At 38.0% G+C, this 27,706-nt stretch overlaps 1 protein-coding gene and 1 pseudogene across 2 annotated transcripts; one reads left to right on the top strand and one right to left on the bottom strand.

Annotated features, from left to right (window-relative positions):
• Positions 1-8,437: 8,437 nt before the first annotated feature.
• Positions 8,438-14,036, bottom strand: AT-HF (HIS HF). 2 transcript variants are annotated; one of them, XM_088893681.1, is made up of 4 exons: positions 11,682-14,036; positions 11,510-11,596; positions 9,571-9,624; positions 8,438-8,687 (listed from the first exon to the last, which is right to left on the bottom strand). In XM_088893681.1, exon 1 carries the CDS (start codon positions 13,551-13,553, stop codon positions 11,793-11,795), a length of 1,761 nt encoding a protein of 586 aa, XP_088749807.1. In that variant the 5' UTR covers positions 13,554-14,036; the 3' UTR covers positions 8,438-8,687; positions 9,571-9,624; positions 11,510-11,596; positions 11,682-11,792. The 2 variants fall into 2 exon arrangements, with proteins under 2 accessions (XP_088749807.1, XP_010262130.1); XM_010263828.3 differs by lacking the exon at positions 11,510-11,596.
• Positions 14,037-21,987: 7,951 nt separating this feature from the next.
• LOC104600812 (uncharacterized) lies at positions 21,988-24,792 on the top strand (annotated as a pseudogene).
• The last annotated feature ends 2,914 nt before the right edge of the window (positions 24,793-27,706 follow it).

Genomic DNA, 27,706 nt, shown 5'->3' on the forward strand with positions numbered 1-27,706 from the left:
GGTTCAGATCCGGTTCAGTTTATGGTTCAAGATTGATCATTGAAAATATGATTTTCTAAATAGGGAATACGATTCCCAGTTGAAGGGAGAGATAAATTTTTGAATTTTGCCCCTTATTCCGCAATCTTTGGGCGTCCATAGGATGGATCTCTCATCCCTTCACCCCCCCCCCAATATCTTCTCAGATGAATTTATGTCAAAGGATTCAAATTAAATGGAAAGAACTAAATGTACATCAAATTTCGCATCGCTAATATGGTTTTGTGAGCATTGTTTGTCGCCGTCCATGCATGTCCTACCACGAGATTGTGATGAATGGATCAAGTAAACATCGCTTGCCATCCTAATATCCTTACAGAAGCATTATAGGTGAATCCATGCCAGGGAAATCATATTAACTGTAAATCCCCCTTACCCTCCTGATATCTGATTAGAGGTGAATCCATTCTAAGAACTAAATGTACGTCAAATTTTATACCAATAATTTGATTATGTGAGCATCGTCAACCGCCGTCTATGGTTATAACGCCACATGGTTGTGACGAACGGGTCAAGTAAAGCCCCCTTACCCTCCTGATATCTTTTCGAAAGCATTAGAAATGAATTCATGACAAAGTAATCAAATTAAGTAGAAAGGTGAACTAGAGGTACGCTAAATTTTACACTATTAATTTGACTTTGTGATCGATGTCCGTTGCCATCCACATGTATTCCATTGTGGGGCTATGACGAATGGGGCAAATAAACCCCTTTACCATTCAGATATCCTCTACTAAGCATTGGAGGTGAATCCATGTCAAAGGAATTAGATTACGTGGAGAGTGGAACTTGATGTATGTCAATTTTTACACCATTATTTTGATTTTGTGAGCGCTTTCTGCCACCTTCCATGCGTATCCCACCACTAGGTTGTGATGAACTAGTTTCGTAAACCCCACTTACAATCCCAATATCATCTCGGAAGTATTGGAAGTGAATCCATGCGAGAGGAGAGGAATAAGTGGAAAGGGGAAATTAATGCATGTCAATTTTTAAACCAATAGTCTAACTTTGTGAGTGCCATCCACCACCATCCATGCATAACCTGTTGCGGGGTTATGACGAACGGGTCAAGTAAACACCCCTTACCATTCCGATATTCTCTCAAAAGCATTGGAAGTGAATACATGTCAAAGAACATGATTAAGATGAAGCTAGATGTATGTAAGGTTTTATATGAGAATCAGATTATGCGAACACCATCCGTCCCCTCAGAAGTAATGGAGGTGAATTCATGATAGAAGAGATGATTAAGTGGAAGGGGAACTGGATTTATGTAAAATTCTAGTCAAGAATCTGATTCCATGAATTTTGTATGCCGTAGTCCGTGCTTGAATCAACTTGGGTTTCTATGTACAGGGGGGGACTAAGTCTTGCGTTGCCAACTTTAACCCCATTAAGGGGGGTAAGGCAAAAGTTGGGGTCACTGCAAATGGCCGCACAGAATTTCTATTACACCCAATGGCATTAATTTAGCTTCTTTGCTGTTGTGTGAGGATGATTGAAGGTACTTCGTGGTTAATCCACCTTAAAGATAATGACATCGATTAACCTTGTTATCATCCATAGGATCAAGGACAACATTGAATACATATATATAGCTATGTTTTGGGGGCAGGAACAGTGTTTACCGATCATCTACATTTCTGACCCAATGGGCGCCCTCCTCCACTATTTTGATATTCAAAGTATTTTCATTCGCAAAAGCCCATGAAATGTATGCATTAGTCCAACAAAATTGGCATTTCCCTAATCTCATACTCTTGGGTTAAGATGACTTTCACTTTTAACTATGGCATTAATTAATCATCTTCTCTTACTTATAAGGTGCTAAATGGATGATATGAATCAAAAGCACCCATAAAGGTGAGGTCGTCAATAAAGATGCCTTTAAAGGTAAGTACGAAGCAAAGTAGGTATCCAACGGTTACCCAACACCTATTGAAATGCTACAATCATAGAATCTTTGCATAATAATTAGATTTTAGGTTAAACTGAAATTGTTAACCAACTACCAAATACCCAACAAATTGAATCTGTCGCATCCCCCAACACAGAAAGATGGAGAATGGATTGTTACCCATATATCTATTTCCCACAACAAAAAAAAAAAAAGGAATAAAACAAAATACATTACCCTTATATCTGTCGAAAGCTTATTACATGTTCAAAATTTAAGTTCAACATAAAAATGCATAAACACTATATGAATAATTGGTTCTGCATGAATCATATATGCATTACATTTCACTTTCTAAAAACATGACCACTCACTACTAGATCTTAAATATTTTGGAACTCATAGTTGTAAAAACAAACAACATGTTAGTTGACTATAATTTATTTACTATTAAAAATATTTCAACGCATAGTCCACTTTGGACCGGTATCATGTAGATCACATACTTGAAACAAATTTAAAATGCAAGAATCACTTTCTGTCATATAACTCAAGCCGCATAACATTTGCACACCATGAACATACCACAAAATGCCCACATGTTAATCAATCAATCACACATTAAATACTTATAAGAATATACAAAATAAATTCACACTAATAAGTAAAACCATTAACCATAACAACCGAACTATGGTACTGCATACATAACAAACATTGCCATGCAAGGTACTAATAAATTGTAACACCATTACACAAGACATATGAACACATTTTCCTATATTATTATCTATGACATGTTGGAGTAAAATAATGTAAATTCATATAAATATCCCTATATTATCATTTGTTATAGCTTGGAATAAAAAGAATATAAATTCAATTGCAAAGATGGTTTTCATTCTTGGACAAATTCATATTATGTATAAGCCACATAGAAGTTCCAAACAATTTAGTTATAGTGGTTGTCATTAACTTCAAGGTATAACTTGGCTTAAATTTCAAAATTCATGTGCTTAGGGTCACATGGTCAATGAAAATTTCAGAATTCATTACAGTTCCTACCATTTGAGCCACCTAAAATAGTCACTGAAAATGTTATAGACATTTTTGCCTATTCAGCATTAGCTTTCGTGGACAAGAATTCAATAGAAGAAAAAGAGATGAACAAAATACATTGGGAAAACACCACTTGGTTGAACAACCAATTCATTTCATTGATGACTAGATGCACAATCCATGCCAAAAATCGAACATAGAAGATATTTGAATCCAATTGATATTTTAAACGAATTTGACATAAACCCTATGCGGTAAAAATTTCAAATATCTCGATTTCGAATTACAATAGATCAAACTTCTACGCTTGTTGTCTGACTGGGTCCGACACAGAAGACACAACAATGGAAGGAAGGGATTTATCTTTGTTTCCATCGGTGTGTGCTGGTCAAGAATATCAAATGCACTGTAGATTTTTCGATGAAGGTGTTTTACTTTAGGCTATTTTGTGGAGGTGAAAACGAAGATGGGAGCCAATGGGAGATGAGGGAGATATCTTTGTTTCCATCGGTGTGCACTGGCAAAAAGGATCGAAGGTTTTGCATTGTAGATTTTCTAGTGAATGTGTTTAAGTTGTTCGAAGGATGTGAAAATGAATATGAGAGTGAATAGTGGAAGAGGAAAGGGAACTTACCGTTCTTGTGTGAAATGGGCATTTTGGGGATTTCTAAATATGGATGAGGTGGCATTCAATGGGCATTTTAGGTATTTCAAAATATATGGATGACACATTTCTTTCGACGATAAATATTTCTACAAAGGCCTAGTACAAAATTTTCCTAAAAATTAAATAGACTATAATAGCTTCAATGTGATTTGTTGAAATCTTGATCTAATGTGCAACAAATATTCATAAATGCATCATGGACTAGGATTTTAAAATATTTATCTATGATAATCATATCAATTGAACCAAGCGCAAACTTTGAAGTTCAAAAAAAACAAATGATTTTAAGTAGGTTTCATCATTCTAAGCGTATAGTTGTTGATGATGATGATTCATTCTTAATTTAGCTTTGCTTAGCCCACAAATTTACAAGTTTTGACCAAGGTTGTGTCCAGCCCGGCTTGGGCCTATATTTTGAGCTTCGGTTAGTGTCTCGAACCTAGGTTAATCCCCTCAAGTCAGGTGCTAAATCTGACATAGCATATTCATGACTGTTCCTACTTTTGAGGTTGAACAACTTGGTTGATAAAAAGGCCTACATTTTTTCCTTTTATGATTTGATGTGTCATCCGAATTTCTAAAAATTAATCCCATTTTTTTAGAGTTGAATTACCCCTAAGCATGAAAAAATACACCCTTGTTCTGACTTTTATTCCAAACAAACCATGCTTTCTTTGTCTTTTTTACTAAGGGCATGCCTTCTTTATAAAAAAGGATATGTACCCACATTAGTGATATTGAAATTACTTGGGAGTTGCAGCATAATAGTTCATGTGGCTGAATGATTGACTTAGGTGGCGTTTGATAACACTTTTCAGACCTCTAAAATCTGAAAAATATTGCTTTTCAGAGGTCACATATATTTGGGTTGAGTTTGAAAATTCAGATCTGAAATGCATTTTTATATTTGAATTTGTAAGAGGTAGGCCAATGACTTAATGTGCTCAGACATTTTTCAGACTGCATTAAAAGACAAAAATGCCCATGTCTTCCCACCACCATTGCTGCAACTCTCAATAGTGTCATTCGAATTTTATTCTTAATAATTTATTTTTAATTTATAAATTTATATGCATTTTATTATTATTTTTTATAATTTTTATTTGCATTAATTATTAATTATTTGAATTTTTTAATTATTAAATAGTTTAATAGGTTTAACTTAATATTTTGATAATTATTAAATATTTTTTCATTGCTTCATGGACTTTATTACTATTTTCTTATTATTTTAACTTTTAATTATTTATTTTTAATTTATATATATTCATTTTTATTCTTATTTTAATAATTTTTTAATTTTTTATAATTTATCATAATTTGTTCATATTTTCAATATTATTTTGAATTTAATAAATTGTATTTTATAAAATAGTACAAATTGAACTCAAAATTACCAAATAGTATGTTCTATGGGTAAAATAGTAAAATTAAGGAATTTCAGATACTAAAGATTTGATCCAACACAGAACATTTTCTGTTCAGAGCCTCTAAAAAGTCGAAAATCCTATGTCTCTTTTTAGATTTCAGACACCATTAATATCTTTTTAACTTTTCAGATTTCAGATTTTTCAAATGCCACATGTTTGTCTTTATGTAATAGAATATTTAGGGGAATTGTTGTCAACCCGAAATACGATTCAGCCTATTGCGTTCAACCATAAAGGTCTTGCAACTTCATAATGACTTATTTAATGGCCGAATAAAATGTTGTGTTGATAGATAGACCTCTAAATATCCTAATACTACATGACAAATTTATCAGCAGGAAGACAAAGCAAGTTGCCACAAGCCATTCGGGCACTTCAACCATTATTGAACAGTTCATAAGTCTCAGTTCGGAAAAAAGTACAAATATAAATATGTAGAGCAGTGTTAAAACGCCATGACTCAGACGGCCGAACCGTTCAACCCAGAAACTATTCATATTTCTAATTCTGATTCACCTGACCCACATTTCTATAAAAAACGTTAATTTAGGCACAAAACCGCTGACCCAGATGGTCAAACCATTCAACCCGGATGGCGTTTTGTGGGCCAGCTTAGAAAATAATATAATTAATTTAAAACAAATAAAAGAAAATAAGAAATTACTTTTATAACCTACCCATATGTAAAAGAGCAAAAGAAGATTTGTTTTATACACTGAAAAAGAATTTTTTTTTTTTTTTTGCGGTCCTCATTCAACCGTTACAAGATCTGGTGGCTTGCAACTCTTCAGTGCCACTGACAAATGCCACTTTCAAAAGAAAAAAAAAAAAGGTACATCGATGAACGCAGTTAAACAAGTTCTAACATATCCTAACTAACCCAATGGAGGGTTCGGATTGGTTATCGAAATTTCACCCTTTCTTTCTCATTTTCTGTCAAACCAAACATAGCCTTGAGAAACTTTTTTGGCTTTTTCACTCCCACGTATTTGTCTACAGAAAGTAATTTATAGTCATGGCGATGTGATACGTTGCTTTGGATTGGTCAGACCAACAAGACATTGGATTGGACCAATCTAGTCCAAAATTGGATTGGACCTGGTCCGTCTGTAACAAATTTATATTGGATTGGGTTGGATTAAGTCAATATCTGGTCCATTGATATAAGATAAGAATATATGTGTCAATGGACTGGGTTTGGGTTGAAACCAATCTAAATCAAAATGAATTTGAACAGATTGGATGGTCCAGACATTGAATTGGACTGGTCCAAATTGGTCCAAAAGATTCATTGGATTGGATTGGACCTGGTCCATTTATAATGGAATCACATTGGACTGGATCGGATTGGACCAAATCCAGTCCAATTGACACCCCTACTCAGCAGCTGTGGCCTAGTCATGAGCCCGAAATATTCTGTTATCCATTAAAAGTGTAAATAAGAATATATCCTTGAACCTGAAAATTTTGAATGTAGTGCAGCCCAGAACCAAGTGTCATGTAATTGAAATTCTCAAAAATCAGGCAACCTGATTTTGCACTTCTACCCACAAAGTGTATTACTCTCTTTACTCTGCACCTTACTAAGAAGAAAAATCTGGATCCTCTGCATGAACTGTAACTAATCTCCTTTTTTTGAAGATAAATAAAAAGAAAATTCATTAAAACAGAAGAAAGAGAGGTACAATGCCAGGTGATCAGAAATCACCCAGACCAAACAAGGAAAGAGAACAAATAACATAAAACACCCCAGAAAACCTTCAAACTCACTCACAAGACCACCCCAGGAAAAAAAAAAAAAAGCCCATATCAATCCACCCTCCATACCATGAGGATCTAAACAGATGACACCCTCCTCACAAAAACAGAGACTACCCCAACTCCTCTCCTACTTTTCCACATCTAGCAACACTAGCCTTAACTTTCTTCTCTCCAAATTCAAAAAAGCTTGCCATGTGAACTCTTCCCCACCCCCACCCCCCGGAAAAAAGGATCATTATTTTGCTTACTTGGACTTCCATCTCTACTACTTCCAACCTTATTTTATTCTCCACTTCTCTTACTTGATCGGTTGATCCACTACCTCGTTATCATCACATTCCTGTAAATCCAATCCTCCAAATCAGAATCATTCGTATCATGATATTGATCCGATTCCTCAGGTTGTGGCTCAAAAGAAACAGCAGCCCCCACCTCTAAAGGTGCTAGATCCTGTTTAGCATTTAAGTCCTCAACCTCCTATTCGTTATTTCTGGCTTTGATTTCAACTTCTTCCCTCTACATCCCCTCCTTCAGACGTGAAAAAACCTGTCACATGAACCAGCTGCCTATCAATTGGACCCTTTGAATTTTTGACTTCAAAGACATTTTGCTTTTAGCATTAGCCCCTTTAGCCACATTTTCCATACTCAAATCTAGTCTCTTCCTCCCCAAATCCTTGTCCGGTTTCCCCACCTTTGATATAAATCCTTTCCTAATTTACTTCCTCAGTCTCCCACAAATTTATGTTACACTCAACTGTTGTTTTGGAAGAACTGGTTCCCCTCAAAGCCACAGTACTCTCAATTCACTCAGAATCATGCACCACCCATATCTCAGATTCACCATAATAGTTGTTCACCTCCAAATTCGTATCCCTTTCCTTCTCAGCAACACTACTCTGCTGAAGCCCACCCAACACCCCAAATTTCTCCACCAACACCTCTCTGTTTTCATAAGTAATGACTAATGACATCAAAACCAGCACTATGACTATCCTTCAGCAATCTTTCTTGTAAGTGAAGCAGACAAGGAGAACCTTAGCAAACATTTCGCTGTCAACTGAAGGTTGAACCACCTAATCAGCCTTACTATGCTCTTCCAAAGTTTTTACACGTTTGTCCTGCCCCAACTGAAAGACCACTTTGTTAACCTATCTCTTCATATCCTACAAGACCTATATATAGCAAAGAAATACCAGTATACCGCAGGATGTACACTGCAAACAATTAACCGCTAGTAGTAAGTAGTTACTTCTCAATATGTCCTATAAACAGGACACAACCATGTGTTTATTCCCGATTACCTAGAAGGAAAAACAGGACATATTCACGTTTATTACCATTAAAACAATAGATAGTAATGGCAGTACAAATAAAGGATCCATGGTCCACCGTTATGATGTCCAACCCATAGTCTCTTGTGATGACATTGTTTTATGAAGCCTATGCATATCCATCTTCCATAGCATGGGTATGCATGCATACCCACGTTCCATTCTCATCAAGCCTGTATGCTTGGTGGTCCCCCTAACAGAAAGGTTGCAGTTATATAGTTGCAGCAAGAAATCTTGCATTCTGTACAAACTCAGTAATTTACTTTTTTTTAGAAATTAACTGCTTTGGACTAAAGTTGTGTAAAATGGATGTTTCTATATGACTTCTCTAGTCCATACAAAGTAATCTCAACTCCAGGAGTTAGCAAAGAATAATTACAGCAAAAGGTACCTTTAATATTCATATGGGCTACATGGTTCCCTTAGTAGGGGCAGCCCAATGAACAAGGCTCCCGCCAATGCGGCGTCTGGGAGGGACAGATGTGTGCAGCCTTGCACCTGCACATACAGAGAGGTTGCAATTACTCCATGGTTCTCTTAGTATGACTTTAATACCCCATGAATTGCTATTGTTAAGAAGAATTATGCAAGGCAAATAAATAAATTGAAGGAAATAGAACAAACAAAAGAGAATTCAGCTTTGGTTTTAAAATCCCAGGCCAGAACCTCTTGAGATGTATTAATCAATCAGATAAAAACATGGTTGTCACATTTACTTGAAAAGATCAATACAAGAACTAATAAAAAAATCAAGTCCCTCAAATTCTCTTCACAATTCACAACACAGAGCACACAAAACATGTTGTGTGCATTGAGAAGTGGGAACTAACTTTTTCTTTTTCTTTTTCTTTTTTTATAACAGAAACCGGTGACACTATTAAATTGAAACACTAAAATGTTGACCCAAATCTAAACAGAATATCTATTTTGCATTGAGAAGTGGGAACTAACTACTTCGGATTGAGAACTAAAAAGTAATTCACATTTATAAATCTATTTTGCGTTGAGAAATAGCAAATAGGTAAAACAGAATCAGGAAAAAGGGGAAATCCCTAAAACAGCTACATCTCAAAGAATTAAACAACAAACTTCCTGATTTTGAGAGATGTAATATATCCTATATTCCAAGAGGATATAATGCTGCTTTTCATCTAATTACTCAACCTCAATATTGGACTGCCTTCAAAGTTCGAACCCTAGTTTCCAGGGAGTCTCTAGCCCTGTCTCTTCTTACTAAAATAAATTCCCAAATTTTAGGCCACAAATTAACAAGTTTAAACAGCCATTCTCAATGTTAATGACAATAACATTATCAAATATATAAAATCAAATGACTTCTTGTAATAAATAATATTTGTTATTAAATGAAGTAGCAGAGTACCTCATGGCTACCATTTATGCTTCCCTGGGTTCCTGTAGAAATGACTCTCCTGACCTGAAAATCAAACAAAGCTAGCCAATTACATCAAAGGCTTCAAACAGCAAATGCAGATCCGATTCTCTGATCAGAATCATTAAAAAAGTGATCTCCTACACAAAAAATATCTTGAAAGAACAGTTGCAGTAGTGGAGGGTCATACTCACCCAAACTAAATGGCAACAGTGAAAACCCAAAACTAGGGTTTATTGCTGCCCAAGGCATCTTGCTTGCCCTCATATACTAAGATGCATGTACACTTTAGAAGAGGATCCATATATCATCAAATCCAAAGAGAAAGAACAGATGAACACAATAGAATTATGAGAAGATGATGAAGATATAGAACAGATCATCAACCTTTATCAAAGATCAGAAATCTTTAGCATGGGTAGCACAGATCATCAGCCACGGAAGGTTTGAATATCTTTGACAAAAAGAGATGGTGTTGTTGCAATAGAAAATGCCTTGGAAGAATGGCTAAAGAATTTTTCTCAATTGAGGCACAATATTTTTTTGTACCATGGGCTAATGTTATTTTTAGCCAGTGGCCCATTTCTCATTTTAAAAAGAATGAGGCTCATGGCAAGAATTTTGTAACTAAACACTCATATTATCCATTCTTGCTCATTCTTACTTAGAATGAGTAAGAATTTAAACAATGAGGCCTGTAGCATCAAACCAAACATAGCCTAGATGCCAATACATGGGCAAAGTCATGATCTTGACCCGCCTTATGTAAAAGTACCTCAAAAGTGCATGACAGCAAAGTACAAATACATAACTCCACTGGAGTTGATTGAAAAAATAAATAGTTACTGCATGGATAAGAAGATCCCTGAAACAAGAGATCCAGTACTGGAGGTGCCTGGTTCTAACATGCATCAATATTAGGGCTGTAATTGGATCGACTCAGACCCAATGCAGCAAAATTCACATCCGATCAGGCTACTGATAGCATACATCCAAATCCGTTTCAAAATCCAATTGGATTTAAAGACTCGGATTCGAATCCGAATCCTAATGGACTTGGATCAGATTTGGATTTAATCCGACTCCACTACAAATTTTCTAAAATAACAGAAATATTGAAAATTTATTTATTTTTTAACCTTTATATATAATAAATTAATATAAATATAACACACTAAATTTATTATATACATAAATTCACATATAATATAATATATAGAATATATTTATTATAATTTTAAATATAATTATATAATACTTATATGTGTTAAAATTAAAAAATGTTATATTATAATCGGATTCGAACTTTAATCGGATCGGATGGAGTCAAATCCGAATCCGATCCGATTATTAATCGGATGTAGATTGTATCATCTGAATCATGTCTTATTAGATATATACATCATCTGAATCCAATATAAGCAGATCAGATGTTGTATCGGGTCTCAGATTTTCGGGTATAATTGACAGCCCTAATCAATACGCCTATACATTGTATGTGGCCACTGAAGTTGATTGAAAAAATAAGTAGTTACTGCATGGATAAGGAGATCCCTGAAGCAAGAGATCAAGTACTGGAGGCACCTGGTTCAAACATGCATCAATATGCCTATACATTGTATGTGGCTGGCTCTTTTCAACAGGAACCTGTCTCTGGAGCTACAGGTGTTGTGCTACAGTAGTGCTACTTAACAATCCAAGAAATCTATTGTTTGCTGCAGGAAGACCAATCAAAATTGGCAGCAATAGTGAAGCTGAGTGGTAGGCTTTAAAAGCATGGCATTCATGAAGCAATTAACAGGAAAATCAAAAGTTTACTGATCTGTTCAGTGTTCTGATGCTCTGCAGCTTTTGAATAGTATGAACACTTCTAATAACAGTGACTCATGGGAAATTACTGCAACAAAGCTGAAATACAACACATGCTAACCTCTTTTTATTTTATATGTATATTGCTAATGATATGCTGGATTCCAATGTAAATAATTATGATAAATAGTAACGAAGCTCTCTTTTGCTGCAGAAAAAAAAAAGAAAGTAGGTAAACATTTTCAAGGTTGACATTGATCAAACTAGCAACTGTGCATAAACAGTTTTATCACCTTCTATTCCACCATACTTCAGAAATTTCTATGCTGATAACAGAAGCTCTAATCAAGATGAAGGGAGAAGCAAAGTCAATGTATCAAAAACTTTTAAAGAGAGGGCCTGGATTACATTCGGACTTCTACACCTTCCTTTAGTAAGTGCTCTTTCACAGATTTAATGGGTACCTCCTTCCGATGAAAAATTCCAGCTGCAAGTGCAGCAGAAGCATTTGTTTCTCGAAAAACTTCTGAGAAGTGTTCAACTGCACCAGCACCACTACTCGCTATGACAGGGATGGACACAGCATCTGAGATCAGCTTTATTAGATCTATATCAAATCCTTTCCCTTGACCATCACAATCGATGCAATTCAGTAATATTTCCCCAGCTCCCAATTCCTCAACTGCTTTTGCAAGCTCATAAGCTCCAATTGGCCGACCCTCTCGTCCACCATTGACCGTGCACTGGTACCAGGCATATTCTTCTCCATTTGGACCTGGAACCTTAACTCTTACAGCCTTGAACTCTATGTCATCAAGATTCTTGACATACACCTTACGGGGATCAATACTTACAACAACTGCCTGATTTCCATAAACTCTGGAAATCTGCTCTAAGCTGCTCTTTCCAGTCTTCACTCCAGTTCTCAGATATTCCTCTGCAGCATAAACCGCATCACTTCCAATGGAAACCTTATCTGCACCGGACCTAAAATACTCTGATGCAACTTCTAAACTAGTATAGTGCCTCCCATTTCCATCCGTGAAATCCCGTATTCCACCACCAACAGTTAGTGGTACAAAAACATTTTCTGATGTATAACGTAGTACCTGCAGCATTGGTAAATCACCTAAAGGGAAGTCACGGAATCCTGTAATGTTCAGAAAGCTAACCTCATCAGCCCCATCTTTATAATACTGTCCAGCAAGCTCCACTGGCTTGCCAAGGTTACGGACCTCATTCTGCTTAGTATGTTCTCTTACATCATACTGGTCGCCTTTCGTTACAACAAGGTCTCCTCTATCATTTGCTCTTACATCAAGGCAAGCGATTACTCTCTTTGCAAGTTTTGAAGCTTCCCTTTCAATTGGCCTCTGTACCCCATAATGTTTTGCTTGCAGGAACCTCCTCAATATGGAAAGACCAACAACTCCACTCTTTTCTGGGTGAAACTGAACAGCATGCACATTTCCCCTTCTAATGGATGCAATGAAATTATCACCATAGTTGCACGTTGATGAGATCCAATCTTTGTTATCATTTGAGGGCATTGCACGGTACGAGTGAACAAAATAAACATGGCGTCCTCCAATATCATCCAAAATCCCTGAGTTGCTTTCAATTTTCAAGGCATTCCAACCAATGTGAGGAACTCTGAAACCATTAGATGAATCGAAACGTCCAACCACACCAGGTACCAATCCCAGTCCTTTGACCGGTCCATTCTCCTCGCTAGATTCAAAAAGGAGCTGAAGTCCAAGACAAATACCTAAAAAAGGCCGATCACTTTGTATATATGTACATAGTGCTTCAGCCATCCCTTTCTGGTTCAACACATTCATGGCTGCAGCGAAAGCCCCAACCCCAGGAAAGATAAGGCGATTCGCATTGAGAATATCTTCAGGGCATTGAACATCTTTAATGTCGAAACCAAGGTACCGAATGGCATTCCTTACACTTCGGACATTGCCAGCACCATAATCCAACAGAGTAACAACAGAATCTCCTCCGCTGGCAGCAGCACAAACTGAAAATTTTCTTGATTTAAGTTTAAATTTCTGCCCGCAAACATCTTGAGGAAGGTAGTTGAGAGAGGGGGAAAGAGCTGATGATCGAAAGATGGGAACTTTTGTAACAGAAAATGAAGAAAAAGGCATCACCTCCATTTTCCCCAAACTTGTGCACACGCACACGCTTGACGATGTTAACAATGGAAAGGCGGTCTGCGTGTGGATAGAAACAAAGATTATATAGTCCCTCTAGATAGGCTGCGAAAAGATTACCGGGATTTGTTTGGCGATCTAAGAACTCAGAAGATACCCTCCCAACTCTTGAGTCTCGAACGGTTTGATAAAAAAGGTATTTTGCCAAGGAACTTTATGAATGGCTTTAACGAACTGCAGTCCCTGTAGTCAATGTCGTTCACCACGAGAATGGTCGGATCTTCTTCGAGCTCCTCGCTTTCATATCAGGTTTTAGATTTTAGCCTTCTAGGGTTTATTTGTTTTTACTAGGTTCTTGCTTACCGAGCACTAGTTCTCAGTTCTCGCTAATGTGGAAAACCCTAATTTCCTTTTGGGAAACCTTCAGCCCTTCAAGCTTCACAGTAGGCTTAAGCTTGGCCTAAGGCTGGGCCAAGTTCGACTAAATGCCCAACCTCCAACTTTATCACATTTTCGGGACCTAGTTTGGGCAGAATAATTTGTAAGTGCTCGGATCTGCTGCCCACAAGCAGTTCCCACATCTCTACCCACGTTATTTTTTTTTTACACACGAACATTCCCACAAGGTTGCAAACACAAGTTCAGATGGGCTCCCTATAGTCCGTGCCCAGAGGTGTAAATCATGTGGGTCGTGTTAGGTTTGGGGTTTTAGGTCTATGGGCCAGTATGGCACGGCACGATCAAGCAAGCCATGCCACCTGCGGCCCATGGGTCAGCACGACTCAGCCCACAGTCTGGTCCGGCATGGCTCATATATATATATATATTTATATTTATATAATATTATATAATAATATATAGTATATAATATATTAATAAAATAAATATTTTTTAATTTTATTATACTAATTTATTTAATTATTGTATATACAAAATTCATAAAAAATTAAAATTTTAAGTTTTTGTCAATTTTTTTAAATAAATAGCTTTGGCCCAATGCACGGCCCAACCTGGCCCAAGGCTCAACCCATGGGCCAGCCCAGCCCGCAGCACGACATGGGCCCGCACGGGCTTGGGCCGTGGGCCATGTCGGGATGACCCCAAAATTTTTCACCAAAGAGAGTGACACGGCCCATACAGCCCGTGGGCCAGCATGGCACAACACGCACTTTATGCAGGCCGCCCATGGGCCATGCCGGGACGGCCCACTTTACACCTCTAACCATGCCCCACAACCCATTGGGAACATCCCCATCTCGACAAACACCACCTAATGAAGAGTCTAGATCTTCTGACCAGTGACACGTTGTTGGCTATATTCAGCGAGCTGCACATCAGGAATTCTTATTCTTATATATATATATATATATATATATATATATATAAATTATGGAACCGTTCTAGCCATCGGTTTCAGATCGACGGTTCGACTGTCTAGTTCGAACAGACGACCCATTTTGACAACAAAAATTACAGGAAAAAAATTGAATGTGTGAGATCCCTTAAACAGTATCATACGTGTTATGTCATTCTAGTGTGTGACTCATACGCCCCAAAAAGGGAACCATTTTGGCCACCAGTTTTTGGGTTGACGGTTTGATCGCTTGGGTCAATGGGTCGTTGACTGATTCAATGGTTTTTGGCCAGGGGCAAGAATTGGGGTAAAATGGAACCCGTTGCCTAGACGGTTCCCGATTAAAAAAATGGCGGTTCGACCGTTCGGTTCGACGGACAACCTGTTCTGACAACAAAAATTACAGATAAAATTTTGAGTGTGTGAGGTTTATTAAGTAGTATCATATGTGTCATGTCATTCATGTGTGTGACTCATACGACTCGAAAACGGAACTGTTCTGGCCATCGATTTTTCTGTCGATGGTTCAACCACCCAATTTGATCAGACAACATGTTTTGACAACAAAAATTAAAAATAAAAAATAAAAAACGGCAAAAAACGATTGAATGGGTCAACATTCGACAGTTCGACTACCCGAGACAATGGGTCATTGATTGATTCCACAGTTTTTGGCCAAGGATTGGGATTGGGATAAAACGGAACCGGTTGCCTGGACAGTTCCCAATTAAAAAATAAAAAAACGGTAAAAAACCATTGAATAGGTCAACGAGTCGACAATTTGATCGCCTGGGTCAATGGGTTGTTGGTCGATTCAACGGTTTTTGTCCAGGGACCGGGATTGGGGAAAAACATAATTGGTTGCCTGGACAGTTCCTAGGACGAAATGTCCGTCCGTTCGAGTCAACGACGGTTCAAAAACCATTCTTTTTTATGCTTTTGGATTTTCACTACTCAAAAGGTTTCTTATACCGTTGGTTTTATTCAAACGTGTGCGGTATGTTCATTTTTTTCATTTTTTGCTTTCTTTTTTTGTATTTGGTTTTCTTCTTCAAGATCCTCCAAAATGGGGGTTTACCACCATTTTATTTCTTCCATTTTGTTTTTTCCTTTGGGTTTTCTTGTGCAATGTTTTTTTTTTTAATTTTCTTACAAGAAAGTCTACTTTATCTCTTTCTTTGATTGCATGTATATTTAGCTTCGTCTCAAAGTGGAACTTTGGACTCAATATTTTGATTTTTTTCCTTGGTTTTTCCAGTTTAGTGGATTTACCACCAATTTTTTCTGTGTTTAAGGTCACTTTGGAATTATCTTTCAAGGTTTTGGAATCCCTTGCAATGTCCACCATTCCCATGACTATGGCTACAAAGTTATTTCGTCTAATTATTGGCATCTAGAAAAAACGACCCAAAAACAAAATTGTTTTGGCCATCGGTTTCCAGAATGCATGGCCCATTCTAACAACAAAAATTAAAAAATAAAAAATGGGCAAAAAACGTTGAACGGGTCGACAAGTTGATAACCTAGGTCAACAGGTCATTGACTGATTCGACGATTTTTTGCCAGGGACCGGGTTTGGGGTAAGGTAAAACGGAACTGGTTGCCTAGATGATTCACAGGCCGAACGGTCCTAATGTCCGGGTCAACTAGGAGTTCTCGATGTGAAACAAAGAACAACTATGAAGTAGAGCTCAAAACTATCACTGCATGATCATATTCTTTTATATAAAATGCTTTGCTGAAGCAATATTTAAAAAAAGAAGCACGCGATGATCACTTTTAAGTCTTTATATGAGTTTCAAGATTTGAGTACTTATAATTGCAAATTTTATATTAAGAAACCATTGTCTTGTTTAAGTAGCAAATAGCAATGTTGCAATTTCATTCCAACCCGTGCGAAATAGGGCCCTCCGCTAAATTTTAGTTATCAAAATAAAAGATGGAAATTTCTAAATATATTTTATTTTATTTTATTTTTTAAATATATAAAATCTAGGAGGGGGCTGCAATTTCAGATTTCTGAGGTAGATTGCAGTCCAATTATCCTAAAATAATCTAATGGGGATGTTGACGTTCACACAAGATTCTGATTTCTGAGTCCGACGTAAGTAGAGAAAATGTGCAAACTGCAAAGTGTTCCAACGTCTCCCAGTTCAGCAGAGGAAAGTCTTTGCCAAGTCAGATCCTATTGTTATAATATGCGACTTGCTAATTAACGGTCAAGATGCTTCACCAGACTATGATGTCCACCACTCGATCTAATATTGTTTATTATTATTTTAGTGAATTTTCCATCAAATGGTCCCTCCTCACCAACCACGACTCTATTTGAGTTCACATGATTCCCAACTTTCAAAATAGACACAGCATGTGCTCTCACTCTTGGTGGTATGAGCTATGCTAACGTGTTTTACGACGATACCCACTTCTATAGACCGTGGTGATGTTCATGCGATTAAGTCCATTGACCTTCCCAAAACCGACGGATAGTTAGTAGCGCTTACATGGGAAAAAAAAACTGGTGAATATTCTGGGTTGTTTCTGGTTTTGGAGCTATGCTAACGTGTTTCACAATGCTACCCACTTCTATGGACCGTGGTGATGGTCGTGCATTTAAGTCCGTCGGTTTTGGGGTATGACCTATCCAAAACCGACGGATGGACAGTAGCGCTTACATGGGTAAAAAAGCTAGTGAATATTCCGGGTTGCTTGTGGTTTTGGAGCTATGCTAACGTGTTCCACAACGCTACCCACTTCTCCGGACCGTGGTGATGGTCATGCATTTAAGTCCGTCGGCTTTGGGGTATGACCTACCCAAAATCGACGGATGGACAATAATGCTTACATGGGAAAAAAATTGGTGAATATTGCGGGTTGCTTATGGTTTTGGAGCCAATGATAGATGGACACGAGGGGTTCACACAGATTTTCTAGTGTGAGCGCTCCTGTTGGATACTCAGGTTTCTGTTGTTGAGTTTGGTCTACAGGGTTGGGTTGGGCAGTTTTTTTGTGTGAAGACAACAAAAAAATAGACTAGAGAAATTTGGGTGCTAAATTACAAAAATTTCCCTATCTATTTGCTAAAATGACGACAGGAGTTGCCTGTTCAGACATGGAATCCTCTTTGGAGTACAAGGGCGTCCAAGGTCCAACCAATGAAGCCCATTCGGTTGAAGCAACATCAATTGGGCCTATGAAGATGGCCATTTCTTTTAGAAGAAACACTTGATGAGGCCCATATGTAGTAGTTCCTAAGCCCATCAGTGAAAATGACTATTTTTCTTTTTCTTTATACAAAAGAAATGACAGGATCTATGCTCAAGGTCTTCTAAAAAGAAATGGCAGGATGTAGTTCCTGAGCCCAACAATGTTAACTTAGGAAACTACTTTTGGGCTGACTAATTGTGTTATTTTATTGGGCTTCACCACAAAGGATTTGATGGGCCTCAGTGGCAATGGAAAATGGGCTCTATTTTCTTTGTCAAATCAAGGTCCAATTGAAACTACAAATTGGTTGTAGTTCAGTAATTTTGCTATATAAATGAGCCCCACATTAACCTGAGTCTCCCGTTGTAGTTGTCTCGCTCTTGAGATTATGGAGTCTGAGTCGAGACTCGCTGTTTCCTTCTTTCAATCCTTAGTTGATCAGAGACGCATACCTCAAGTCATTGTTCTTCTGCAATTGCTCTTTAACATTATGCTTCTTCTTCACCATTAACTTCAATCAGTTAAGAGATTTGGAACCTTGAACAATTGGGTTTTTGTTTTTTTTTTTTTCTTTTCACTTTTCTTCTTTTCTCGTCTCTGGAACCTATTGGAATCTGTTTTCCCTCTGATTTTCAATCTTCAAATTAGTAAACTATCAACTTTTATTTTCTCTATTTCTGTTCGGTTTCAGGTCGAGAAAAAAAACTAGTCCAACTTCTCCCTTTAAATTTGTTGAAATTCCAGCTTTTTGGTTTCATTTGATCATTATAAAACTACATTTCTCAGCTTAAGTAGGCATTTTTTTCATAGTTGAAGAAACTTCTTCAACTTTTGTTTCAAAAGGAAAGAATCAATAAATATCTCTTTTTTTTTTCAGATTTCATTGTGATTGAAATGGCGAATGAATTGCAGAACTGGGTACTAATGGTGACTGCTCAAACTCCAACGAATATCGCAGTCATCAAGTACTGGGGGAAGAGGGATGAAACCCTAATTCTTCCTGTAAACGACAACATTAGTGTAACGCTTGATCCAGAGCATCTTTGCACAACGACTACCGTTGTTGTTAGTCCCAATTTCGAGAATGACAGGATGTGGCTCAATGGGAAGGTGTATTTCATGAATATCTCATTTGTTTGTCTAGTTGAGGTTTGATTTCTGATGCTTTTTAGTATTTGCTCACTCAAGAAAATTTTAACTTTTGCTAGTTAGTGTAGGAGATTTCCCTCTCTGATGGTAGATTTCAGAACTGTTTGAGGGAAATCCAGTGTTGATGATGAGGACAAGGGGATCCACATTAAGAAAGAAGGTTGGAACAAATTGCACGTACATAAACTTTCCAACTGCCGCTGGATTGGCTTCTTCTGATGTTGGTTTTGCTTGTCTTGGTAAAATTGCATGCAGCCTTTGCTTTGTGGTGTTTTAAATTAAAAGTTGTACACTTGTCTGGTGACTGGGAATTGGGAAAAAGTTTACAGGAGTAATAATTGTAGCTTAAGAGTAGTTTATATTTATTGCAGCCAAAGAAAAAGGTAGTTTATATGTATTTCAGGAATGGGGGCTAAACGAATTCTGACTAGCATTGGTGTCTGATCTTGTTATTCTTTTAGATAGGAAAATTTAGGTTTGTGAGGAAATGGTTAGATAGAAGAACTAGATTCGGGGTTTGGAGTGATTCAATTGATATCTTCACAAAAGATGTAGGCTGGCAAAATTGTTACACATATGGGAAAGAGCTTACACCAAATGACGAGGATTTCCATGGAAGAACTAGATTTGGGGTTTGGAGTGATTCGATTGATACCTTCACTAAAGATGTAGGCTGGCAGAATTGTTACACATACCGGAAAGAGCTTACATTAAATGATGAGGATTTCTAACCTCTAACGAGGTGTTTGACAATATGTATGACCTTGTTTTTTAAACCAAAAGAATAATTGCTTTTCTTTAAAGAAACAATATCAAAAATATTGGTGAACAACCCTTAAATTGTTCACATTATGACAAGTTCAAATTAAGATAATGCAGTAGAATTGTCATTATCTATACTATTAATAAAAGAGCGAATAATCTCATTTTTGGACTTTTCATTAGACATTTTTACCCCTTATCTAAGCAACATACAACGGTATAAAAAAAGGGCATATATGTCCTTTACTCTCACTCTAACTGCCCACTTATAACCATTCAAAAGCTGTCCACTTGTAACAATTAAGAAACTACCCACTTATAACTATTCAAAAACTATCCATGAATTATAAATAGTTTTTATCTTGGAGATACTGTCACGTGCAAATGCACGTACATGTTTACTAGTTATTCTCAAAATCTAAATCCTTTCAATTTCTAGTATTTAGTGGACAAGAAAGTTTCTACCTTTATAAAGCTGATAAGAAAAGATATAAGCAATCATGTGATGCCAAGGATGAATTAACATGCTGACTATAGGTGCCATTTGGATTTACCATTCATATTTATGATCTTTGGTCTATGACATTCTTGCTTGTATATCTATTAAAGGGATAGGGTGGTCTCCTTTTTCGCCAAATGGCAGCCCCTTAATATATATTAATATTGAGAATTGATTCACTTATGATTGAATCAAATATGAATTCACCTCTATCCGATCCCACATAATCTGTCTTAGTTCGATTTAAAGGGCTGCCCATTTGGCGAAAGGGGGAGACCACCCCTATCCCTTTAATAGATACTAGCGGAGGGGCCTTGCTTCGCAGGGGCTTGATTCGAATTGTAACATTACTATTTGCTACATTAAGACAATGGTTTCTTAATAAGAAACTTGCAATTATAAGTATTCGATTCTTGAAACTCATATAAAGACTTAAAAGAGACCATCATGTGCTTATTTTTTAAATATTGCTTCAGCAAAGCATCTCATACAAAAGAACACGATCATACAATGATAGTTTTGAGTTCTACTTCATAGTTGTCCTTTGTTTCACATCTAGAACTCCCAATTGACCCAAATGGTAAGACCGTTCAGCCTGAGAACCATACAGACAATCGGTTTTGTTTTACCCCAAACTCGGTCCCTAGTTAAAAATTGTTGAATCAGTCCATGACCCGTTGACCCAGGCAGTCCAATCGTCAACCCAATCAATGGTTTTGGCTATTTTTATTTTTAATTATTTTTTTAATTCTTGTTATTAGAATGGACCATCCGTTTGAACCCAACGGTCGAACCGTTAAGTTGGAAATTGGTGGCCATAATGGTTTCGTTTCCGGGTCATTTTTTATAGATGTCAATAATTAGATGAAATAACTTTATAGTTATAGTCATTAAAGGGTGGACATTGCAAGGGATTTCAAAACCTTGAAAGATAAATCCAAAGTGACCTTAAGCATTAAACAAAAAAATTGGCAGTAAATCCACCAAACTGGAAAAACCAAGGAAAAAAATAAAAAACTTGAGTCCAAAGTTCCGCTTTGAGATGGAGCTAAACATACATGCAATCAAAGAAAGAGACAAAGCAGATCGTCTTGTAAGAAAAAAAAAAAACATTGCACAAGAAAATCCAAAGAAAAAACAAAAAGGAAGAAATAAAATGGTGGCAAACCCTAAACCACTTTGGAGGATCTTCAAGAAGACCAAACACAAAAAAAAAAAATAAAAAAAAATGAATATACCACACACGCTCGAATAAAACTCATAGTAGAAGAAACCTTTGAAAAGTGAAAATCCAAAAACATAAAAAAATGATTTTCAAACCATCATTGACCCGGATAGACATTTCGGCCCAGAAATCGTCTAGGCAACCGGTTCCGTTTTACCCAATCCTAGTCATTGGCCAAAAACCATTGAATTGGTCAACAATCCAAGTCGAATTATCAATGACCTATTGACCTGAGCGGTCGATGACCCGTTCAATGATTTTTGACTTGATTTTTGCTCTGAGAACGGACTATGAGAGCTATATTTGTGACGAAAGGGGAGACCTAGCGAGGGGTGCCCGTGCTGAGCACAGGCGAGTAATACCGAGTAAGTTGGAGAATAAAAAAGAACAGTAGAAACTGTAGTTGTGGTCTTCTGCCGTCAGAGCTTGGTAATTCAAGAACCGATTTTACGACCCAATTCTTGTAAGTTACTCAGGTTTGGGAGCACCGAAGGTGCTTGATTTGTCAAATAACCGCCTCTCAGGTCTGATTCCAGAAGGATTTTCTTCGTCAAAGGAGCTGACTTTGCTGAGTTTAATGGACAATGATCTATCCGGTGAGATCCCGGCTGAAATTGGCAAATTTCCTAACCTCAAAGACTTACTGCTTTGGAACAATTCTTTTACTGGAAATCTCCCCCAAAAGCTTGGCTCGAATTCGTAGTTGCAGAAGCTCGATGTTTTATCCAACTCTCTAACCGGTCCGATTCCACCGAGTCTCTGCCTCAGAAACCGACTCGTTCGATTCATTCTGTTTTCCAATAGGTTTGACTCTGAGCTCCCTCCATCGCTTTCAAATTGCACTTCTCTGTGGAGGTTCCGAATCGAAAATAACAGACTATCGGGAACGATCCCTTCCGGTTTCAGTCTCTTGCCAAACCTCACTTACATGGACCTCAGCAAGAACAACTTCACTGGCGAAATCCCGAGAGATCTCGGCAAGTCCGTGGAATTGGAGTACTTGAACATTTCTAAGAACTCTTTCAACAGTGGAATACCAGACAACATATGGAGTGCTCCCAACCTACAGATCTTCACTGCCAGTTTTTGCAAACTCAACGGAAAAATTCCAGATTTCATTAGATGTCGAATCTTGTATAAGCTGGAAATGGAGGGGAACTCGCTTAATGGAAGCATTCCGATGAGAGACAGAATTCTCTCACCGGGATAATCCCCTGGGAGCTTTCGACGATCCCATCGATCACCGACGTCGATCTCTCCCATAACTTCCTTACTGGTACGATCCCTTCGAACTTCGGCAACTGCAGTACATTAGAGAGTTTCATTGTGTCATTCAATCTCCTCACTGGCCCCATCCCGTCGTTCGGTACGATCTTCCTGAACCTTCACCCGTCGTCGTTCTCCGCAAACAAGGGCCTCTGTGGAGGAATTGTGGAGAAACACCGCGCTTCGGATAGGATGGCAACCAATGATTCCAGATTCCGGGAGCAACCAAAGGACCGTCGGAGCGATCGTTTGGATCGTGGCTGCAACATTCGGCGTAGGCCTCGTCGTCCTGATTGCTAGTAGTAGTAGCCACTGCTTCGAAGCGAATTACGGCCGTCGATTCGTGGATGATCAAAAGGAAACTAACCGCATTTCAACGGTTGAATTTCACGGCTGATGACGTGCTCGAGTGTTTGTCGATGAGCGATAAGATCATCCGAATGGGATCCACCGGGACATTGTACAAGAGGGAGGGAGGGGGTAGAGCTCTCAAGAACCCAATCGAAGCCTGGAGTCGCCACCGCCTCCACCACCAGCAAAACACGAGAGAACAGATCAAAACTTAATTGTTGGTGGTGAGACTAAGGAAAACTACAAAGAAAGGGGTATGGTCCCCTGAATAGTCACTGAGAAGTGAGAAGCGGAAAGATAAAAGGGGAGCAAGGAAGCGGGAAGAGAGGGAGGGAGAGCGGGAAGAGAGAGGTAACGGGAATGTAAGATAGGAAAAGCGGAAAGATGATATGGAAAGAGACAAAAGTACGTGCAAAATGGAGAGAGAGAGAAGTGGGAAAAGGCAGTGGAGGGTACCCCATTGTATTTTTTCAACTACAATGTAACAATAATAAGATTTCAATGTCAGAAAGGGGAGGGTACCCCATTTTCTGAAAGTGGCTCCCTGCTAATAATACTGAATAATTGAGAGAATAAAAAATGAAAAAAAATTGATACCAATTACATTGTAAGTTCTTGATTCTTTTAATAGAAACAATATAGAATAATGAAAAATTAGTTTATATATATAAAGAGATATTCTTTTAATAACATCAATATAATTTTTTGAAGGATAAAGAAAATTATTCATTAGAAAAAGAAAAAACTGTATAGGTCTAATACCTCGATTTGAATAAGTCTCATCCTCACCCCTAAAAATTTTTTAGTGTTGAAAATTAAAATAAGACAGAAAAATTTTGGGGCCCAACATTTTTTGTAGATGATTAAAAGCCAAAATAGAAAACACAAAATTGTATCAAATATCATCCATATTAGATTAATTCCTAACTAAAAAGAACTCTCTTCTAAGCTCTTCTTATGTTTCCAAAAATTACAGAACACAAAAGGCTAGGAAAAAGCATACATACAATTTCAAGAAGAATAAGGATATTATACAAAATGAAAGTAAAGCCTAATATGAAATCTGCATTGGGTGTATCTGCATTTCTCCGTTCTATAAGATGGTAACTTGGTAAGATTCCCATCCAATTAAAAACGCATACACGTCATCAAAGGATGCGCACGGAACTTATCACACACCCCCATCCTTCTTCACTCCTTACTCTTTCCTTTACTCACAGAGTCACAGGTCACACCCATCTTGCACTCTTTAATGGCAGAGATCAGATTCCGATCTCCATTTGTAAGATAATTTAACAGAAAAACGCGTTTTTTTCCCTGGTTTGGTTTGTTATTCGGAGAAAACCTGTGAAAAACGCATATACGTCAAGTCGTCAAAGAAGGATGTGCACGGAACTTAACCTACACACCCCCATACTTCTTCACTCCTCCTTACTCTTTCCTTTACTCACAGGTCACAGCCATCTTGCACTTTTTAATGGCAGAGATCGGATTTCGATCTCCATCTGTAAGAAAATTTAACGCAATAAAAATACAGTCTCATCACTAACAGACAAAACAAGACTGCAGCTTTGCTGTTGTTCTTGATTTGGTTTGGAGCTGTTTCTCAAGTGGTTTTCCATTCTCAGCAAGTTCTATGGAATTGTAGATGGGTTATGGGGTTGCATTAAAGAGGGCTCCACTGCTTTGTTCTGGGTCTTCCAACAGAGGCGATATACACGCATTCTTGCATGGACCCAGATCCAAATTTACTCGCTTCTTTGCTCGTTTCTTGCTATTCGAGAAGGTTGACTACCTCCAATGGATTTCTACCATTGCCGTTTTCCTCTTGTTATTATTTTGTTCCAGGCGTTTTTGCCTGGTTCTGTGTGGGAGAAATCCGGAGATTCGGTTGAAGAAATGGAGCCAAGCTCCAGAAACTGGATGTTTTTAAATGATATGTATGGCTTAGACTTCGGCGAAGGAATCAGGTTTGAGCCGTTCAAGTTGCCGGACAAGTTCCAACGAGAGGCTATAGAGGCGAATTCATCTTCAGTTTCGAGCAGACCGGGAGTGCGTTCAGGAGTAAGGAAGCTGCAAAGCAGGTGAATCGGAAGTCTGTTTCGTTATGAGGTAATTTGCAGAAAGAGAGGATGACCTGCTTCGATGGCGATCTAACAATCCATAGGAGTAAACTGAACTCCCAGATTAGGTTCTTCTACCCGGGGGCACCTTCTCGGCAGTTGCGCCGGTTTCCACGTCTGAACGGTGAAGCTGCAAGATCTTGGTCTGACAAAGTCGATGAACAGAGGAGGTGCGGCTTGGCCTCAGGTTTCTGGCATTCGAACGATGACAACTCCCGTGGATTGAGACCCCGCCGCTCCGATGTTCACTCCGTCGCTGCGTTCTCCGCTATCGTCGAAAGAGACGATGAACAGGGGAGAAATGCAAGAGGAAGAAGGGGGAAGGGAACGAAAGAGAGAGTGAGAGAGAGAAAGCATGTGAGAGAGACTAACGGGAAAAATTAAAAGAAAGATCGCCGCTGCAACTGTTAGCAGCGGCGGTCGAGGAAACGAGAACCGGGAGGGAAGAAGAAGAAGAAGAGTAAGGAGGAGAGGAAGAAAGAATGAGAGAAGGGGAAGAGATTTGGCCGGAGGTGGAGGACTATCGCCGCTCTGCCACAGCTGTGTGTCAAAGAGGTGAGGAAGACGAACAATAGATCTTCGGCAACTTCGGCCGATTCGATGGGGAATAAGGAGAAGGAGAGGAAGAAGAAGATAGAGGGAGAAGGAGTCGTTGTTGGGAGTCTGATCTAGGACTTTTCCTCCGATGAGGAGAGGAAGGGAGGGAGACAGGAGGATTTTTCGGAAAAGAAAGAGCGGGCGGGGAGTGGGGGAATACGAAGAGAGACTGAAATGAAAAAGGTTTTTTTTTTGAGGATAGAGAAACATGTCTTTCATGCAATTAAAGTAAATTATTGCATGTACTAAGTGGTTAGAGGAGAGAGATAGACACTTGCCTCTCATGCAATAAAAATAAATATTTTTTATTAAAATATTCACACGTGTAAGAAATTCATCTCAAACAAATTACACTGTAACAACATTAAAGATTCTAAATAGTACTATTTTCGCTAAGATGCCACCAATTTCGGGGTTGATAGTTCGAACTAATGATCCGTCTCATTCTAACAATAAAAATAAAAATTATAGGAAAAAATTGAGTGTGTGAGTTCTATTAACTATTATTGTATTGTATGTGTTATGTCATTTTAATACATGATTCTGGTTTTTGGGTCGATGGTTTAATTGTCTAGTTTTGAATGAATGGCCCATTCTGACAACAAAATAAAAAATATAAAAGATGGCAAAAAATCATTAAACAAGTAAATGGGTTGATGGTTCAATTAGGGTCAATGGGTCGTTGATCGATTCAACGGTTTTTTGGCCAGAGACTGGGATTGGGGTAAAACGGAACCAGTTGAATGGATGGCCCATTATGACAACAAAAATTACAACAAAAAATTGAATGTGTGAGGTCCATTAAGCGAATATCATACGTGTTATATCATTCGAGCGTGAGACTCATACAATCCGAAAAATAGAACCGTTCCATCCATCGGTTTTTGGGTCAACGATTCGACCGCTCGGTTCGAACAGACAGCCCGCTTTGACAACAAAAATTAAAAAATAAAAAAACTGCCAAAAAAATTGAACGGGTTAATGGGTCGACAGTTCGACTGCTCGGGTCAATGGGTCGTTGACCAATTCAACAGTTTTTGGCCAGGGACCAGGATTGGGATAAAACGGAACCGGTTACCTAGACGGTTCATAGTTAAAAATAAAATAAAATAACGGTTAAAACCATTGAACGGGTCAACAAGTCGACAGTTTGACCGCTCAGGTCAATGGGTCGTTGATCGATTCAACGGTTTTTGGCCAGGGACCAGGATTGGGGTAAAACGGAACTAATTGCCAGGACGGTTCCTGGGCCAAAATGTCCATCTATTCGGGTTAATGGTAGTTTGAAAACCATGGTTTTTTATGATTTTGGATTTTCACTATTCAATGGTTTCTTCTATTGTTGGCTTTATTCGAGTGTGTACGGTCTAGGATTTATCACCATTTTATTTTTTCCCTTTTGTTTTTTCTTATTGAATGTTTTTTTTTTCTTACAAGAAGATATGCTTTGCCTTTTTCTTTGATTGCATGTATGTTTAGCTCCATCTCAAAGCAAAACTTTGGATTCAATTTTTTGAATTTTTTTCCCTGGCTTTTCCAATTTCGTGGATTTACTGCCATTTTTTTCTATGTTTAAGGCCACATTGGATTTATCTTTCAAGGTTTTGGAATCCCTTGCAATGT

The sequence above is a fragment of the Nelumbo nucifera genome, chromosome 8 (genome assembly GCF_055504915.1).
Source record: "Nelumbo nucifera cultivar China Antique chromosome 8, China Antique-T2T, whole genome shotgun sequence".
NCBI lineage: Eukaryota > Viridiplantae > Streptophyta > Magnoliopsida > Proteales > Nelumbonaceae > Nelumbo > Nelumbo nucifera.

Bases quoted from the DNA above. Each gene is read 5' to 3' on its own strand.
- AT-HF (XM_010263828.3), bottom strand. From the start codon at position 13,553: ATGGAGGTGATGCCTTTTTCTTCATTTTCTGTTACAAAAGTTCCCATC.